The sequence below is a fragment of the Poecile atricapillus genome, chromosome 9, assembly GCF_030490865.1.
Source record: "Poecile atricapillus isolate bPoeAtr1 chromosome 9, bPoeAtr1.hap1, whole genome shotgun sequence".
Lineage (NCBI taxonomy): Eukaryota > Metazoa > Chordata > Aves > Passeriformes > Paridae > Poecile > Poecile atricapillus.
In genome coordinates, this window is record NC_081257.1 from 15,031,223 (window position 1) to 15,048,973 (window position 17,751).

At 50.8% G+C, this 17,751-nt stretch overlaps 2 protein-coding genes across 6 annotated transcripts in view; both read left to right on the forward strand.

Annotated features, from left to right (window-relative positions):
- Positions 1–4,160, forward strand: part of PLXNB1 (plexin B1) — a 76,833-nt gene extending 72,673 nt beyond the window's left edge. Inside the window, exon 38 of the mRNA XM_058845111.1 lies at positions 224–4,160. Within this exon, the coding sequence (XP_058701094.1) occupies positions 224–328 (105 nt within the window). The 3' untranslated portion in view covers positions 329–4,160. The remainder of the gene's footprint in view (positions 1–223) is intronic.
- Positions 4,161–5,580: 1,420 nt separating this feature from the next.
- Positions 5,581–17,356, forward strand: LOC131582195 (SRSF protein kinase 3-like). Of its 5 annotated transcripts, none has more exons than XM_058845116.1 (13): positions 5,581–5,774; positions 6,364–6,532; positions 8,013–8,150; positions 8,309–8,417; positions 8,898–8,985; positions 10,471–10,557; positions 10,801–10,908; positions 12,752–12,914; positions 14,100–14,185; positions 14,617–14,724; positions 15,158–15,227; positions 15,311–15,403; positions 16,657–17,356. In XM_058845116.1, exons 3-13 carry the CDS (start codon positions 8,105–8,107, stop codon positions 16,842–16,844), a joined length of 1,146 nt encoding a protein of 381 aa, XP_058701099.1. In that variant the 5' UTR covers positions 5,581–5,774; positions 6,364–6,532; positions 8,013–8,104; the 3' UTR covers positions 16,845–17,356. The 5 variants fall into 5 exon arrangements, with proteins under 5 accessions (XP_058701099.1, XP_058701100.1, XP_058701098.1 ...); XM_058845117.1 differs by having other exon boundaries at positions 8,025–8,150; XM_058845115.1 differs by lacking the exon at positions 6,364–6,532 and having other exon boundaries at positions 7,907–8,150.
- Positions 17,357–17,751: the final 395 nt, after the last annotated feature.

Here is a 17,751-nt window from a genome sequence, read left to right on the forward strand (position 1 = left end):
CAGATGAGGAGTTTAGCATTCTTTTTGCCCTGTGAAGTCTTTAATTTACTACAATGAATCTAGAATACTTCTTTTTTGGTTAATTTGAGATTAATTAATACATACCCACTCTAGACTAGAGCATGCTGAGTTCCAGTTTGAGGTTCTCCATAATGCATGGAGTTCAGCTGGTTGGGTGTCGTGTGCTGGAGAAAGGCTGCCAGCGAGCTCTGTCTTGTTGCAGATCATTACTGCCTTGGAAGAAGACCCAACAGCACAGAAGATGCAGCTTGGATATAGACTGCAACAGATTGCAGCAGCTGTGGAGAATAAAGTCACAGATTTGTGACAGGCACAGACAGACTGCTCTCCCCTGGCTGAATGGGGCCAGTGCTCATCCTAGTTGATAAACAGGGTGTCCTGCTGCCATTGGAACCAGACTCTCCGAGGAACCTGCGGGTGACATGAGCAAGGGGATGGCCAAGGCAGTACAAAGTACGAGCGTCCTTGCATCTCAGAGAATATTTTTTTACAGGTTTTTTTTCTTTTTAAAAGCAAAATGAAACAAAAAAAAAAAGGACAAACTTTGGTTTTTACCTGGCAGACTGCTGATGGGCCACACCGGTCCTTCATACAGATGTTATGTGAATGTGCCAAGTTTCCAAACCATGTTATTGAAGAGCCAGGTGACAACACGGAGCACTGTGTCTGTGGAGTCCTCAGCCTTGCACGGATGCCCTTTCCAGTGCTGGAACACTCCCTGCTGCAACCACTCACTTCCTTGAGGATCTGGAAGCTTTTCCTGGGTTGACTGCTGTGCTAACCTCTGTCCCCAGTTAGCAAGCGCTCCTGAGAAACTCCTTGCAGCAATGTCCCTGCTGGTCCCAGATGTAGAAAGGAGAGTGTCTGATGGTGAAGGTCTCTTGCTCCCCAGTGCTCTGGTCTCTGCGTGGCACCTGCTTGGCTGGAATGTGCTCACCAGCATGGGTGCTTGCCATGGGGCCCACTGTAAATGAACAGCACCCCCTCACCCTTTCCCTCAGGACAAATTCAGTGTGTGAGAGTCGCTGCCTGGCTCGCTTTGGTCTCCACTGACTCAGCTCGGATCTGTCTTCCTGGTTCCTTGTGGTCAGAGGTTGCCCTGCTCTTTGGAAAAGCACAACAAATGCCTTGTGCCACTCCCCCTTCCTCCAGTGTCCAGCTGTTCTGCTGCTCTGAACTGGACTTGTAAATACCGTCAGAAAGTTAATGTATTTAAATGCTAAAGGAGAATGTTTAACTTTGTGGCTTTGAGACAAAGCTTTTCTTGGAGAAGTATCTCTGTGCACTTCTACTTACAAACGTCTGTCAGCACTGGAGCAGTTTTCTCCACTGCTTTGTCTGCAGGGATAACTTGTAGGTGTCTCCGTTGTCATACCAGCAGCTCGCCTTTCCCCACAGCTCAGTCCCAGGCTCTCTTTGTGCTCTACCCTTAGGCTTGCCTTACACCTAACTCAGCTCCACTGCTCAGACTCTCCTGTTCTGGCACATAGAAGGGTTATTTGGTGAGCTGTGAACTCAAAGGAGCTGTCAAGCACAACTGTGACGTTCCCAAGGAGGATGGGTGTCCAGCAAAAAGAAATTATTTGTGCATGGAGGAGAGGCCTGGAGCAGGCACAAGCACAGTTAGTTGGCAGCTATCACTGGGCAGCTCCTCACTGCTCCCTCCTTAGTTCCTCCTTTGTGAACAGTCCTCTGCCCTTCTAGGAACTAATTTATAAGGGTGCTTTACTGTTCTCATCCCCGCTGGCCCCCTGCTGCTAATTCCACACTGATATCCTGTGTGCCTGGGGCAGGTAGGCAGGTCTGACTCCTCTGTCACTTCTCTGAGGTGGTGATTATGTGGGCCAGGAGGTAGCAGAGCTAGAACAGAGCAGGATCACATCCCTACCTCTTTTACATGGCATATAGCAGTAATTCCAGGCCTGCTCTATCAGCCCTGTGGTTTTGTGCGAGTGCTGTGCAGTTGCAAAATCGTTCTTGGAGCAGGCTACTGCTGGCCTTTCGCCCTACAAAGCTGGCTCTTCTGTGTCCCTCTCTCAGCAGTATAGCAGTATTCCCAGGTACATGGTGTGCCCAGAGTATGAGCATCCCTGTGCAGCCTTCTGCTCCTATCCTGCTGTGCAGAGCAGCAGGGTGGCTGGCTGGCTGTTGCCAGGAAAAAATGGGGCTGCAGAGTTTGCCTCTTTCCCCAGCTGAGGACCAGTTAGGGTTTCATTCCTGCCTGACCACCCATTTCCACAAAACTTATGGGAACTTAGCATCTCTGAAACCTTTGTCTTAACTAAATCTGATTAAATTGGTCCCTCCAAAAAGCTGAGTGGAGGAAAGGACTGCTGGATGTGAAAAAGCCGATGCAATGCATGTTAATAAAGCCCGTTCTTTTAGGGACTGCAGGAGGAGATTCCTTGGTTTGAGGCAGGTGCAGGTGTAGTGGTAGAGTAGCATCGTCCCCTTGTGTGTTGGTGGATGGACTTTCTGCCCTAGGAAACAAGGCCTGGTTTGTGGCCTCTCCAGCTCGCTGAGTGTCTGCCAGAAGCTACAGAATCCCTGCTGGATTTCTGGCTCTGCAGACTGTCAGTGTCTGCCCCTATTTTTGCAGAATTATCTCTGCACTTTCCCAGAACAGGGTGGCTTGAGGCTTAATTCTCATTCCACCTCTCACTGGTATCCACATTCTCCCTGCTTCTCAATAGTGTTCGTGGATGTTGGAAATCATCTGCTTTCTCTGAGTGTATCTGTGAAAGTCTGCTTTTATTAGAGCAATAATCAAGACCTAAAAATAGAGCTAAACATAGGTGATTGACTTATTAAATATCTTCAGCTTGTCGTTGCTTGGCTGGACACACTGCCCAGTGCAGGTGCAGTGATGGTGGAAAGCTGGTAGTGCCCATCTCCTCCCATCCATCTGTCCTCAGTGTTCTAGATACCAGCATCCTCCTCCCTTTAGACCTGCCCTGAAGGCCCTCACTGGGATCAACTTGTGTGTTTAGGCATGGCCCCTCTTATCTCCGTCTGTGCCCCTCTCCTGTGGCAAAATCCGTTTCTGTGACAGGGTTCTGTTGCATTTAAATTTGCACAAAACAGGTTTTATTATGAAATTCCCTATTGCAGGGAAAACTTATTTATTTATTCCTCATGATCCTTCCAAGTTTTTTCCAGTCTCTGCCTGATTCCACAACCAACCAGACATTCCTTGTCAAGGACAGAGAATCCTGCCTGGGTGTTCCTGTTTGCTCACAGGTAGCAAGTTCTGTGGGCACCAGCAGAGAGAGCCCTGCCACTGCAGCCCGTCCCCTGCTGTGGGACACAGGGATGTCACTGCTCCAGTGGACTCCCAGGGTGGTGATGTTCCCAAGTGGCAGGCATCCAGCTTAATTTAGTGCTGTGGTCAGGGGGAGGGACTTGCTTCTGTCGTGGTCTGGGTGAAAGGCTGAGAACTGATCAGTATTAAGATAAATATCCATTTGTGTATTTGGATGTCTCTCCCTTTGGCACGATGAAGCACAGCTGGCGCCCACGTGACGTAGATGTGAGAGCTCTTGCTTTCATGTCTCTGGTGGCAAATTTAGGCTGTACCTGAAAGCTTTTTTATTTTGGTAGAAATTATGGCTGATTTCTTTTTTAATGAAAATAGAGGGTTCTTGAATGCTGCTGCCTTGGTGGAATGCCATTTGTTTTTCAGGGTGTGCCCTGGTTGCAGCAAGATGCTGCCTTTTTTTGTTGTGTGTGTGTGCCTTTCTTGTGGGGATGATTATTTTGGTTTCCAGAACACCCAGGGCATTTGCTCTTGTAGTCATTTTCCTGGTCCTCTGTCGTGGTTACTCTGCCCTCTCCCAGCCTTGTGAATTGGTGTGTGTCTGTCTGTCTGTTACGGTATGGCCTGACCTGCATTTATGCCCTGCCACACCTTAGGTTCTGCTCAGAGCACCCAAGGTACTGTCTTTCTCAAATTTGAATTAATAATTAATATAAAAAGCTTGAAAAAAAAAATCTGAATTTTGTTACATAGTGTAATAACTGTTTGTAGATACTGTCCTGAGATGTAGGAATCTATTGGTGATATAAAAGGTTTTGTCTGTAAATAATCAGTTTAGAGTCAAAATGAATTTAATAAAGAGAATTCTTACACAATAATTCAATAAATTTTAATATACAACCTCTGTGTCATGCTTGTATTGCATGATGATGCAATTATGCAGAATGTATTTGCCTCTTTTTCTTCCTCAGTGGAAACTGTGTACTCCTAAGCATCAGAACCTGGAAGCCGTAAAAGGAACGTGGCTTTTCTGTCCTCCCTAGGCTTTGTTTCTTCAAGATAACCTTGTCCCGCCTTCCACCTGCATCCCTCTGCAGTTCCCAGAGCTGAAATACTGTCCCTGCCCACAGGAGGAGGCAGCCTCTCTCCACAGACACTCCTGTTGGGCTGGCCTTGGGGGCGCATGGCAGCTCTGGCTGTGGTCTCTCACTGTGCCGAAGGGTTGCTGAAGGTACGCTGTTGTCCGCCAGTGTTCCTAATTTACCAAAACAGCTTAATTCTTAAATTAATTTCACAGTTCTTCCCAGACAACAATCTGGCTCCTGGCCCATCTGTCGTCCTTCCTTCCTTCCCCTTCCTTTACTACCAGAGTTTTGTACAGTCTGCTTCTCCCCCTCTTTTAGTCCCTCCTCTCTGTACTCTGGGTGTTCTTGTTGCCCTTTAAGGGGTCACAGGCCACTCGTCCCCTGCATGCTGCCCCGGGCTCAGCACCCGGCCCGGCGCAGCCTCTGCCCCCTCCCTTGGTATTTTTAGTGCAGGGAAGGCAGGTGAGAGCAGAGGGGCACAGGCAGGGGGAGAACCGCTCTGGGAGGCCCTGGCCTGGGTTTGGCAGCCTGGAGCTGCAGCAGAGCTACTGCAGGCAGGGTTAACCCTTTGCTGCAGGGCTGGGGCCCGCTCTCCGCAGCCTCAGCCAGGAAACCCGAGCTGCTCGAGCCCAGGGCCCCAGTGAGGGGGAGCCCAGGCCGTGCCCAGCTCCAGTGTGAGGCTGCAGCTCGTGGCAGTGGGGGGAAAAAAAATGTGATTCTTACTGTGTGTGGCCTTTTCCTCCCCAGTGTTGCATGGTGCTTGGGTCCCCTGCAGGGAGGATGCTGCTTCACTTGCTCTCCAAGAGAAAGGAGCAGGGGAAGCGTGGGCTCTGTGGCCATCAGCAGCATGCTGTGATGGTGTTTGACTGTGTGCAGACTCTGCTGGAGAGGCTGAGGTTCCTCAGCTCTGGCAGTGTGGCACACGGAGTGGTCTGGTCTCTGCTGACACACTGCTGGGAGCAGGGGGAAGAGTCAGGCAGCCCCACGGTTTCTGGGTCTGGAGAAGGCAGAGCAGAGGGGGAGGACTTCTCTGTTTCCATCTCAGTAGAGCTGTGAATTTCCCGCTATAAATAGTTGCTGTGGAGACTATGAATCTACTGCAGGCTCACAGGCCTGCTGCCAGGGAGGCAGGGAGAGGCCAGCAGTAAAGTGAATCCACCGCAGCTGTCTGAGGTCTCCTGCTCTCCCAAAGCCAAGGTTGTTCCCAGAAGTGGTGCTGTGATCTGATACCCTGCCCCACTCCTCACCACGTCCATGCAGCGATGCAGAAGTTTGGTGGGCTCAAGGACATCCCTCCTGGGGCAGTGCAGACTAAAATCGGAGCAGGACCAGCTGGTATCTCACTTTGGGGAGCTCCAGAAGGAGCCAGATGACAAAGGGAATGGCGTGTCCTGCCCATGAGCTGCTGCATGGTGAGTCTGAGCTGTGCCCTGGGGCTCAGAGCCCCGCCAGGGCCGCCTGTGTGCTGCGTGCTGTGACTTACAGGGGTGCTGTGCTCAGCAAGGGCTGATAGGTCTGTGGTGGTGCTGAAGCTGAAAGTGTGTATTGCTCTGGTGAGTTCTGGCACTCCAAAGGTCCAAGTGTCATAAGGCATGACTGGTGTTGGGCAGCTCTGTACACCATTCCATGCAGGTTGGGTGAAGGAGTCCAGGCCAGACGTGAAGCATCGCTCCTTGTCCATGGCTCTCACAAACCAGGAAGGAGCAGTTCTTGGGCTGAAGTTCTCTGAGCTAGTCCAGGCCTGCAGCAATTCAGTAGGTTCAGCACAAAATAGTTGGAATGGCAAAAGCAAAAGAAGTTGTATTTAATGTGAAAGTGTCAAGAAAAGAAGGATTAAAAGCACCAATTGTCCTTTATCACAAAGCTTAGAAAAGTACATTTCACTTTCCTGTACCAAGTTGCATAGCAACAGTCTTAATCTTTTGCCCGTGCTTCCATCTGGAGAGGGTGGATGGAGGTAAACCTTGCATGCCTAAGGATAGACTTGTCTTGCCTCTGCAGCCACCAGGGCCCAGTGAACTGCCCAAAAACTCCATCAGCCCTAGGGCTAGGATGAGTCTTACACTTCAGGTCTGCCTCTGGGTCCTATCACCAGCGCACTCCACCAAGTGAAGAAGCTGTTGAACTCCCATCTCCACACACTCATGAGTTTTCCTTTGGCAGGTTAATGGTAAGCCACAGAACTAAAGCTTGCTTGCTCTCAGCTCAGGCCCTGCTGTCTTCATGCTGTGAGTGAAGAAGGCTCAGACCTGCAGGTGGTGCAGGAGTGTGTGAGGGTACTGATAATCTTAGTCTGTGCACAAATAAGGAAAATTTTGATTTCAGTTCTGTTTCATAGGTAAGATGTCAGAGAGTATTTGCTGTAAAGAGTGGCCATGCATACACGCAGCATCTGGGAGGTTTATACCTAAAGAGACTGATTCTGAACAGCATAAATGCAAGGGCTAGAGGTATAGAAATGTGAGGAGGGGGAGGCATTTTGAGCTCCTTTCGGACTTCTGTGCAGGCTTGGGTGAACAGAGTAACATCAGCTCTGGCACTTTGGGTTTTCCCTGACAGGATGAAAGTCTTGACCCCAGTCTGACCCTCAACTAGAACTGTGTTGGGAGCTCACTGAGTGCCCAAAGGCAGGCTGTGCCTCTGGCTGCTGAGCTGGGAGAGGAACATCAGCAGGTGGAAAGAAACTTTAATGTTTTGAGGAAGTCAGAACAGGTGCTCTGTCTCAGCACCTGGAAGATGTTACTGTTCCAGAACAACCCCCTGCAGCACTGCCAGCCCTCTATAATTATTTCTGAAAATCTTCTGGTTCAGATAGTTCTTAGCTTTAGTGACCTGATTTGGAGGATTTAAAGTTCAATGTTTCTACCTGTGCTAATGGTCTGTGGGCATTACTATCACCTGTCTCAAGCTCTGACAGTGTGTGTTAGCCTGAAGCTTCAGCTGTACAGCAAATTATATTTCTAAATTATGAAAGGCTGAGTTGGGAGTGCCCTAGCTACTGTGGCTTGAATCTGTATTTCATTAGCAAGAAGGGCTCTGGGCTGCTCTTTCAGGTGACCACTACTGAAGTCACTACTACGTCGGTGCTGCGGCACTGGGGGACAGCAGTTGGATCAATCTGTCTGTGCTGTCTAAATGTTTATGCCTTGGGCTGTCATAGTAACAAACCCCAGGAACAGCCCCTTGCCAGGATGTCCTGTGGCCTTGCTGGGATGTCACAGGATGGTCAGTGATAAACCCATGCTCCAGCCCCAGGGCTGGACTGTGGGCAGAGGAGCAGCACTGTAATGTTTAGAATGCAAGTTCTGTTTCACACCCCTCTGGAGCAGGAGCCTTCTGCCAGCCAAAGCCCAAATTCCCTCCTCAGCCAGGATGGGGATAGGGAGGGGGTGCTTTCCCTGGCTGTGGGAGGGGATCCCACAGACCCTGCTAAGCCCCTGAAAATACACACTAGGAAACCTAAGCCTCCCACCTGGCCCTGGCCTGGACCAGCCTGCCAGCTTTCCTCTTCTGAACTCTTAAAATAATCCCTGTCTCCCTGAAGTGCCAGAAGTGCTTTTAACAGCCTGACTCCAACAGCTGCCGAAGGGAATGGGAAGGAAAGGGGTGAGGGCATAGCAGAGGTATGGCCACCCTGCAGCTCTCTCCAGCTCTCTTGAAAGGACTGAAGTGCTGAAGATCACACCACCTGTGTCCCACTGCCTCCATCCCCTCGTGCCAGGATCTGCTGTGCTCCAGGGCCATGGAGGAGCAGGTGCAGCAGGAGATGCCATCAGCCCAGCGCACAGGTCAGTCCTTGGGCATGAGGCTCCAGAGATGAGATCGTGCCAGGTTCTTCCTAGGCTAGAGGAGGCCACTGGGACCTGTCAGGCTGTCCTCAGCTGCTCGTTCAGTCTAAAAGCATTTAGAGATGTCACTAATATCTCTTGGCAATGGTTTTCCACAGGAGGCCACCACCCCATGCAGGAGGGAGAGGTGTTCAACACACGATGCCAGGTGCTGCACAAACTGGGATGTGGCGCCTTTGCCACTGTCTGGCTGTGCCAGGACATGAGGTGAGGGGCTGAGTGCCACTCAGGGGGGTGGGAAGGGGTGGCTGATGTCCTGGGCGGGGCTGGCTCCTCTTGCAGAAACAGCAGAGCACAGCCTGGGAGCATGCAAGGCGTCCCTGAGCACAGGGAAAAGCTGACAGCAAGATCAGTGGGGTGCAACGAGCAGAACTGGTCCCCAGAAATCAAAGAATGTAAATGAGGTGGGATTGGCCTTTGCTCTGCATTCTTTTCTCATTCAGACCCAGCAGTATCCATGTTCTTTTTCTCTCCAGTCCCTTGCTGGTCCCTGGGGCAGTTGTGCTGCCAGATGCCAGTGGGAGGGATGCCCATAGGCCTGGTGTGCTGTAGACTGAGGCCAAGGGTGCCTGCAGAAGGGCAGTGCCTTCCCTGGGGAGCCCAGGGCTGGCTGACTGGGAGAAAGGGAAGTGCTGCTAGTCAGGGCCACTGGCATGCATGGGCTGATAGCTGTGATTCATTTCCCAGGAGGAAGAAACAGGTAGCTGTGAAGGTTCTGAAAAGCAGGGAAGGCTTTGCTGAGATTGCCCAGCACGAGGCTGCTTTCCTCCGCTGTGTAAGTATATTCTGTGGGTCTGTGCTTTGCTCCAGCGGATAACCACTGAGTTCAGGTTTGAGTATCAGCCTCATCATTTCCTCCACCTCCAGGTTTCACCCCAAGGAGCTGAGTGGGGAATAGGGAAAAAAAAAGCCAAAAACAAAAGCTGGGAAACTCATACAAATCACCCTGGCTCAGCACTGGCCTCTGAAACAGGTATCTTCTTCTTCCTCCATCATACTGGGACATGTTAGCTTTGCCCCACTTGCCCTGTCGGCCCATTTCTTTTAGCTGAGACTGAAATCCAGCAAAAATGAGGAATCTGCAGAATGATAAGATGGATAATCAACAGAAGAAGGTGGTAGTGTTTTTAAGCAGGAGATGGGAGCATGTCTGCTGTACCTGTGTCATTCACAGAGGAATGTCACTCAGATGATTGCTGTATCACAACACTGATAGTGAAATAAAAGGAAATGTCTGCAATAGAAACAAATATGATGCATCAAAATGCAATAAATATCTGAAGTCTGAAAGCTTCTGGCCTCTGCCAATGGCGGTGGTAATTAGGTGCCTGTATCTGGGTTATAGCAAGTTGCCTTTGAAGTTGGCTTGAACTGCGAGTTCTAGAAAGCTTGTGGTTACAATTCTTCAAGTTTGCTCAAAATACAAAGATACATCAACTCGAGATGAGTATAAGCGATTAAATTCTTCATTTTAAATTACTCTGTTGCCTTTCTTCAACAGGTTTGAGAAAGGTTAACACCTGTATATATCTGTAGGCCCTATCTGAAGGGAGATGAGCCACATGCAGTGATGCAAGAGGAAGTACCAAGCGGCATTAATTTAATGTAATCAGAGGGCTGCTTTTCTACACATCAGCACAACCCTGTGTAGAGAGTGAGCCTTACCCCTGATGAGAGATGCCTGACCACAGCAGCAGCATTCAATAGCACACAGCTGGTTCCCAAGGCTGTTCCCACCAGCACTGGGAGGATAGTGCCTGCAGAGCTGCCAGGAGAGGTGATCCAGTGTCTGCTTCCAGGGCTGCTCACTTCTCCTGTGGTAGAACAAACCTTCTGGCACTGGTGCAGGTGGATCTCACACCTGCAAAATGAGCCAAACCAGAACCCTGGAAGTTGTGGCCGTGAAGGGAGAAAAAACCAGTATGAATTGCTGTACCAGGATAAGTGCTCTGGGAGAGCAAGCCCCTGGTGCTCCTTGTCACAGAGGTGTGTGGTGCTGGGGGTAGCACCTCTGTCTGGAGTGAGTGTTTTGACACTGTGAGTGTGATGGTCCCAGAGCAAGACAAGATGATCAAGAGCAAGACAAGACATACAGAAACTCATTCCTGGTTTTCCTGATGTTGTTTTCATGGGATTTGTCATGAAGTGCCAACTCCCAGAAGAGAAAGTCTGTCAGAGAGGATGAAACACAGGTACAAGGTGTCCTTGCACATATATATATTATCTCTAATTGCAGCTTTCTTGGCATTGTCCCCCTCAGGTAAGCTGCATGAAGAAGAAGGACCTGGCAGGGGAAAACATCATCTGTTTGTTAGACGACTTCAGAATGATTGGAGAGAATGGTTTCCATATCCTTCTGTGGAGAGTGCTTTTCTGGACCAGCAAAGCCTGGGCTTGCCTCAGAGAGCCACAGGATGGTGTAAACCTGAGTGCTGTGCTGCCATGAGGAGGATGAGCAGGACTGTAGCTGGACCAGGGCACATGGGTGTGGCTGGAGGGGAGAGGCTGAATCAGGAGATATTTGCTTTGGTCAAAGGCAAAGGTTGGTGGTAACACCTTTCCCTGTTAGTGATTCCCTAACTCTTTCCCACATTCCTGCCTGGTATTTGAGGTGCTGGGTCCTTCCATTCGATGTCTGATGGGAAACTACACAGCCCAGGGACTGCCCTTGCCTTTTGTGAAAAAGTCTTTACAGCAGGTGAGAACTTAGCTGCAATCAAACAAGGGCACCAAGGGGCTGTTGGCTCTGCAGGACCTGCCACAGTCTTCCTCCCAAGGGGAAGGGCTTGGGTGTTACTTCTTAAGCCTGCAGGCTCTTCAGGTTTGGGAAGGAGTCAGGGCCACAAAGTGCCAACAGCCTGCAGATGTACACCAGGGAGGCAGGGCTGGCACTTCCATTCCTATCAGCTCAGTAATCATTGGGTTCTCTGTTGCTTTTAGAAATTGCAGCGAACAAACAGCCTTCCAGAGTTTTACTTCTTGTGGGCAAACCATCTCTGCTCTCCTGCTGCCCTGGGGAGTCCCCTCTGGCAGTAATGCCAAACTGCTGGCATTTGCCTTGGCTTCCAGCTCCAGCAGCTTTCTGCATGGTACCACTGACACTGACAGCTGCCCAAGGTCTCCCTCCTATCTTTACACAAATTTCTAAATTTCTGATTTGGTCAGCTGATTCTCTTTTCATGTTGAGGTTTCCCTGTACAGAGCAAATTTTTCCTTCATCCCCTCTAAGGATGTGTTGTGCCAATTTAAGAGATGGTGAAAACTGAGTTTATTCAGGGCTGGCTCTGCTTAAGGAATTGGAAACCTGAGTGAGGCCTCAGAGTAGTTAAAATTACTTCTTGCCTCTCATGCTGAGATTTATCAGAAGTCTGTACACTTGCCAAGATGAAGATTTGCTACCCTGATTCCTGTGCCCTTCTAGGGATACTAAGAAAGAAAATTGCTTCCTCCTTCATCCTATTTTCTGTAGTAGCCTCTCCTTTCTCTAAAGAAGTTCCACTAACACCTGAGTAAGTCACACAAAAATGTAGTGGCATTACCTCTGTGCTCCATTTCACACTGAGGCTTTTGCTTGATACATTATCTTCTTTAATCATAAAATCTCAGCTCTGTTTTCCCCCTTCAGATCAGCACTGGGGCAGTATTTACTTCTGATTCATTCCAGTTTAGTTATTTAAATCTTTCCCCACGTTTCACAGTTACCATTTAAGGCTGATATTTCCCTGGGGCTGGTGTTCATCCCAGAATAGACTTCGATAATACACAGAATATTTACCAGTCCTTTATGACTGACCAGAGTGTTAAAAAACAAACCTAAATTTTCCCATAGCTTTTTCTGTTATTGATTTCTGATAGTGACTGTTCATCTCTGGTAGGTGTTGTTTATCTCTCCCCTGTGACAGGCCAGGCTCTCCCTGCTGCATCACAAGCTGCTCTTTCCCTACATGGCTCTCCTGCAGGGCCCTGAAATCCTCTTGCTGCACTCACTCATGGTCTCTCCCCCTCCTGTCTGTTATCCTGTGTCTTCTTTCCTCCTATGATGGGAGACCCTTCCACTGTCATTCAAATGGAAGTTGGGGGGTGGTTATAATCAGTGGGAAGGCACAGAGGTCCCAGGACACAACAGCCATACAATCAATAATGTTTTTTCACAAGAAGGTTCAGCTTTGTTATCATAATGCCTCCTCATAGCCCCATCCTCTTCCCACCTCCCCTGGGCTTGCCCATCCATGCTGGTATCTGTGGATTGTCACGCTGCCTTTTGCTGAGTGTCACCCCAAACAGCCCTTTCCTCACTGGCTGTCCAGGCCTGCACTTGCTCCTGGGGCCCTGCTGCCGTGTGGGCTGATGAAACCCTTGAGCCTGCTCCCACAGGCCACCCCAACAGGAAACCATTTATTGCCAACAGTTACCCTCCGTGCTCAGTCTGTCCCTGACACGCACTCCCACTGTGCCTGCCTGCTCTGGCAGCTGCTGCTGGGCCAGGAGAGGCGGTGGGGACCCTCTCTGGGCTGGTGTGACAGCGCTGCCTCATTGCCCAGGTGCTGGCAGGGTTACACTTCCTGCACAAGTGCTGCCGCATTATCCACGCAGACATCAAACCGGAGAACATCCTGCTGCATGGATGCAGCAAAAGGCTCCAAAGGCTTCTCATGGATACACTCGACTGCGACCAGGGAACAGAAGTGAGGCTAAAGGGAGCAGGTGAGCATTCCAGGGCTTTTTTAACAAGAAAACAGACTTAAGTGTTTATTGGCAGGAGAGAAATGAGACACAGCAGGTACAGACACCTTAGGAAAGGTTCATATCTCTTGCAACAGTCAGTACAAAACATTATAGCAAGCTTATGCTGCTGAAAGCCCTCTCCTTTCTCTGCTTAACACAAACACCAGGCTGGGCTCAAGGCACCTATAGAAATGTGGTCCTCTATTATGTGAAGGACAACTACAGGTCACAGATTTCTGTTAACAATCCCACCACGACCTCAGAACTCACTGTCAAGGCTTTAGGTACAGGACAGTTCCATGTGTCTGATGTTTTCAACTACTGCAAGGTTTACATACAAAATGGCTTGATCAGAAAGCTGCATGACACTCCTGCTCTTTCTTTCAATAATTTCTGAGGTTTGTGGGAGATTTGTATGTGCTGCTAATCTTCAAGGCCTTCTGAGACATAATTTATTTGCACAGAATGGTGTGAATATTGAACAAGATGTAGAGCTGGAGAGTTTCTTGAGCAATTATCTCATCTCTCAGCAATGAGACCTTTTATATTATCCTTGCACTGTGTTCTCCTGTGAGCATTTCTCCCATGACAGTGTTGTTTTGTCTCTCAAACTCTGGGGCAATCAGGGAATGTTAAATTAGTGACCCAGTCTTTTGCCTGGAGCAGAAAATCACAATATTAAGCATAGGCTGACAGCTCATTGTAAGGCACTAAACCAGGAATTAGCTTTTTCTGGAATCATATGGAAGCATAACCTCCACATTGCTTGCCAAGCAGGTTGTGTCCAAGGTCTGTGACAGCCAGGATTGCTGAAGATTGAGGAGAAATTACAGATATTTTGGTTCTGACTGGTGCTCTCCTCTGGGCCCACAGTAATTTAACCGTGGTGCTAGAGGAACCTTGCAGCAGGACAGGAGCATATGGTCACACTGTTCCACTCCAAGCTACTGTCCTCCCAAACATTCTCTTATGTTTTTACTGGATACCAGATCTTCTTTTGTGTTCCTTCAAAAAAGAGGGGTGGCATTTGATTTATGATAAAAGGTATTTAGGACCTTTTATGCTGAGAAACTTTAAGGGAAGGCAGACATGCCTCTCCTGTGGTAAGTGCTGTGTACATGCTTGTTCAGAAAGGCCTGATTTCTCTTTGTCATTTCCATCTAGGAGGTGATCTTGGCAATCAGTTGGAAGAATCTGATTTAATGAGCATAGAGGTGAAAATTGCAGATCTAGGAAGCGCATGCTGGACAGTGAGTCTGCTCCGAGTCTCCAATCCCATGACAATGTGGGATGCTGTGTGCTTCTTTCCATCCCACACTGCGTGTGTCTTTGTCCCTTTACAGCTGAACAGCGATTTCAGTGATGCTGATATTGGGGGGTGTTATGTTTGGCACTCTCAGCTCCAAGCTGCGCACTGTCTTCCTGAGACATTGCCAGCTTTGGATGTTTCTCCAGCTTGCAGTTAGTCCCTACAACTGGAAATTTTAAACTATGTTCAGTGTGAAATGGTGGGATGTAGATTCCCACTGGTGTCAGTGGGGCCAGGAACGTGCTGGCCATGCCCTGTGCAGAGCTGAGAACACACATTCATCTGTGTCCCCAATGTCCTGTCACTGCACAAGAAGCACAAGAAGTGACTGGTTTAGGGACACCAACCACAGGGAATTTGTTTCTGTTTTAGTACAAGCCTTTTTCCAAGGAGATACAGACCCAGCCATACCGTGCCCTGGAAGTGCTTCTTGGACTAGACTACGGCACCCCTGCGGATATCTGGAGTACAGCCTGCCTGGTAGGACTGGGGACAACACTGTGTGTGTAGGGGAGGTGACAGACATTACCTGGCCAGGGCAGCATGTCCTTAGCATCCACCTATCCACGTAAAGAGAGCTTCCTTTCTGAGAAGGCAAAAGGGGCTGTTGGCACTCATTCAATTTGGGACAAAAGCCTGCTGCTGGTAGAACCCACTCCTAAATTAGTTTAAGCTTTAAAGCAATTCACACTCCATGTAGATTAGCTCAGAGGCTTGCCTGCATCAGGCACATGCTGCTTTTCATCCTGATGAAGCTAAAGGTGTTTCACTGTGGTACAGATCAAGCCAGTGTGAGTATTTCCATATTTTAGGATCAGTTTTGTGTGATAAAGAGGGCAACTGGTACTATCAGCTAGTGGGCACGGAAAACTCCAAGATAATTAATGAATTAACAGTGCTACTCCATTTCTAGGCATTTGAAATGGCAACTGGGGAGTGTCTATTTGATCCTCAACCTGGGAAATACTTCTCCAGAGATGATGGTAGGACTCCATGAGTTTTATTCATTTCACTGACAGAAGTGTTACAGTCTGTATCTAAATCTGTCTTCCTTCCCTCCATCTAGATCATGTTGCTCGTATTATTGAACTCTTGGGAAGAATTCCTCCTCAAATTGTTTTCTCATGGAACAAGTCAACAAATTTTTTCAGCAGGCCAGGTAAGAACTGGCATAAGGAAGTTTATTTTAAAAATCACTGCAGATCTCTGACACACTCCTACTCAGCTCATGCTGAACTCCCCCAAAAGTTACTCACACAATGCAGGCTACAAGCAGGGATGGAACATAAATGGAAATTTCATAAAGAGCAGTAACACTCCCTGCCTTGCCTATCCTTGCAGTCCATGAGCATTCCACAGGTGAATGCAAAATCCTGAAAGATGGTTATAGCAAATGCCTAACAGGGAAAGCATTTCCATTCTTTCTCCTGTGGATTTGGAGAAAATGGAAATACAGACAGGAAACAGCTCCATGCCAGGAAGGCTGAGGAGTTTGTAACACGCTGAATTTCACCCATTCACTGGCAGAAAACAATGATGACCAGGAATGGGGCACTCATATCCTTCCAATGAGGCTGCTATATTTAGTCTTCTGACCCAACTGTAACATCTCTTCTGTTTTATTCTCCCCAGTTCCTTTCCCTTTGACTCATGAGTCTTGAAACCCTTCTTTGACCACAAGGCATCACATGACTCCACCCTTCTGCAATCTGGCCTATCATCCTTCTTTGCTCTCATGCTTACCAAACCACCCACAGTTCATTCAGTGCTTAGTACTGGTCCCATGCTGGAATGAATTTAACAAGCACCTCCCTGCACACCCACATCCTTTGCTCGCACTTATGTCTTCTATGGTGTTTAAAAGAAATGAGTCAAAATTAGTTCTACGTTCACTCTCCCTGTGAACCAAACCTGGCCTGACCATACATGCCTAACTTGAATCACTGTATTTACACCATGCACTCCCCAGGACAAAGGTTGCTTCTCGCTCAGCCATACACTCTGCTGAGCCCCACAGAGCTGGCTGGCCCATAACAAATTCAACAGGAGTATCTTGCGAGCTCTGACACTGAAATAGCATGATGCATCCGGGTGCCCGTGGGCAGGCACAGGTACAAGCAGCAATGGCTCTGGCAAGGTTTTTCTGGGAACACTTTGTGTACTCTTGGCACACTCTCAGCTAAGAAAAGTCCTCAGGAACAGGCAGACTCCAAACATTAGCTTGGAAAGGTGGTTCCTGAGAAGCCCCCGAGAGCTAAACCTGCAAGGGGCACCGCAGGTGGAGCTTACAGAATAATTCCAAGAAGAAAGCTAAGATCTTTCAGGCTGCTTTGGGTTAATTCTGAGGCGAGGCGCGGCAGGCTCAGCCGTGCAGGTGTGACTGAGGCGCTGTGCCCACGCTGTTTCTGCCAGGCGCGCTCCTGCGGCTCTCCCGGCTCTTCCCCCGTAGCCTCCCCGGCATCCTGGCGGACCGGCACGGCTGGACAGCGCGGGACGCGGCCGCCTTCGCCGCCTTCCTGCTGCCCGCGCTGCACTACGCGCCCGAGCGCCGCGCCAGCGCCGCGCAGAGCCTGCAGCACGCCTGGATCGCCGCGCCGTGACCCGAGCCGGCTGTCCCCGCCTCGCGGCTCCGCGGGACGCGCCGCAGCGGCCGCACCGCCCTCCCGCGGGGCCGGGCCGACTGCCCGCCCACAACTCCCCGTGCGCCGCCTCTGCCGAGCGGCCCCCTGCGTGAGCCCGAGGCTCCCTCCGCGCCCGGGGTCTGCTCCATTCCTCCCGCGTCCCTGCAGAGCTGCGGGCCGCACGCATTGCTCACTGCGAGCAGCCGCCGTACAGAGCACCGGAACCGGGCGGCGGCCCTCAGCCGAGCGCGGGCACCGAGCGCCGCGGGGCCCCTCCGGCCCGGCTCGCCCGCCCCTCCTACCGCGGAGGGGCCGTCCCTCCGCCTCACTGCCCCGCGGCCTTTGTTCGGGGCTCCAGGGACGGGGACCGGCCAGCTGTGGGTGCGCTGGTCCCACCGGCCCGGCCCGGGGAGGGGCGGCCTCAGCCCCGTGACGGGACCCCCGGCCCAGCCCCCTCCCGCTCAAACCCGCGCGCGCGGACGTGCCGCGCAGCAGGCCCCTCGCGCGCGTCGCCGCGCAGGCGCCCTGGGCCCCCCCCCTCCGCCCAAACCTCCCGGCCGCCCCCCGCACCGCCCCTTCGTTCTGCCACGTGTCCCGACGCGGGAGTCGCCCCGCGCCGAGCAATCGCGTCCCGCCGGCCCCGCCCCTCGGCACGTAGCGCGGCTCGCCCGGCGGAGGCTGCCGCAGCCCACCCGCCCCGCAGCGCGTCGACGCTGCCGGCGGCCGCCCCCCTCCTCTCGGCGCCGAGCGGCAGCGCCGCGCGCCAATGGGGCGCCGCGACCGTGGGGCGCGCGGCGGGGCGGCCGCGTGGAGCCCAATGAGGCGGCAGCAAGGGCGGGGCCGCCAGGCGAGGTCGCTAATGGCGAAGGCGGGAGGGCGGGGCGGT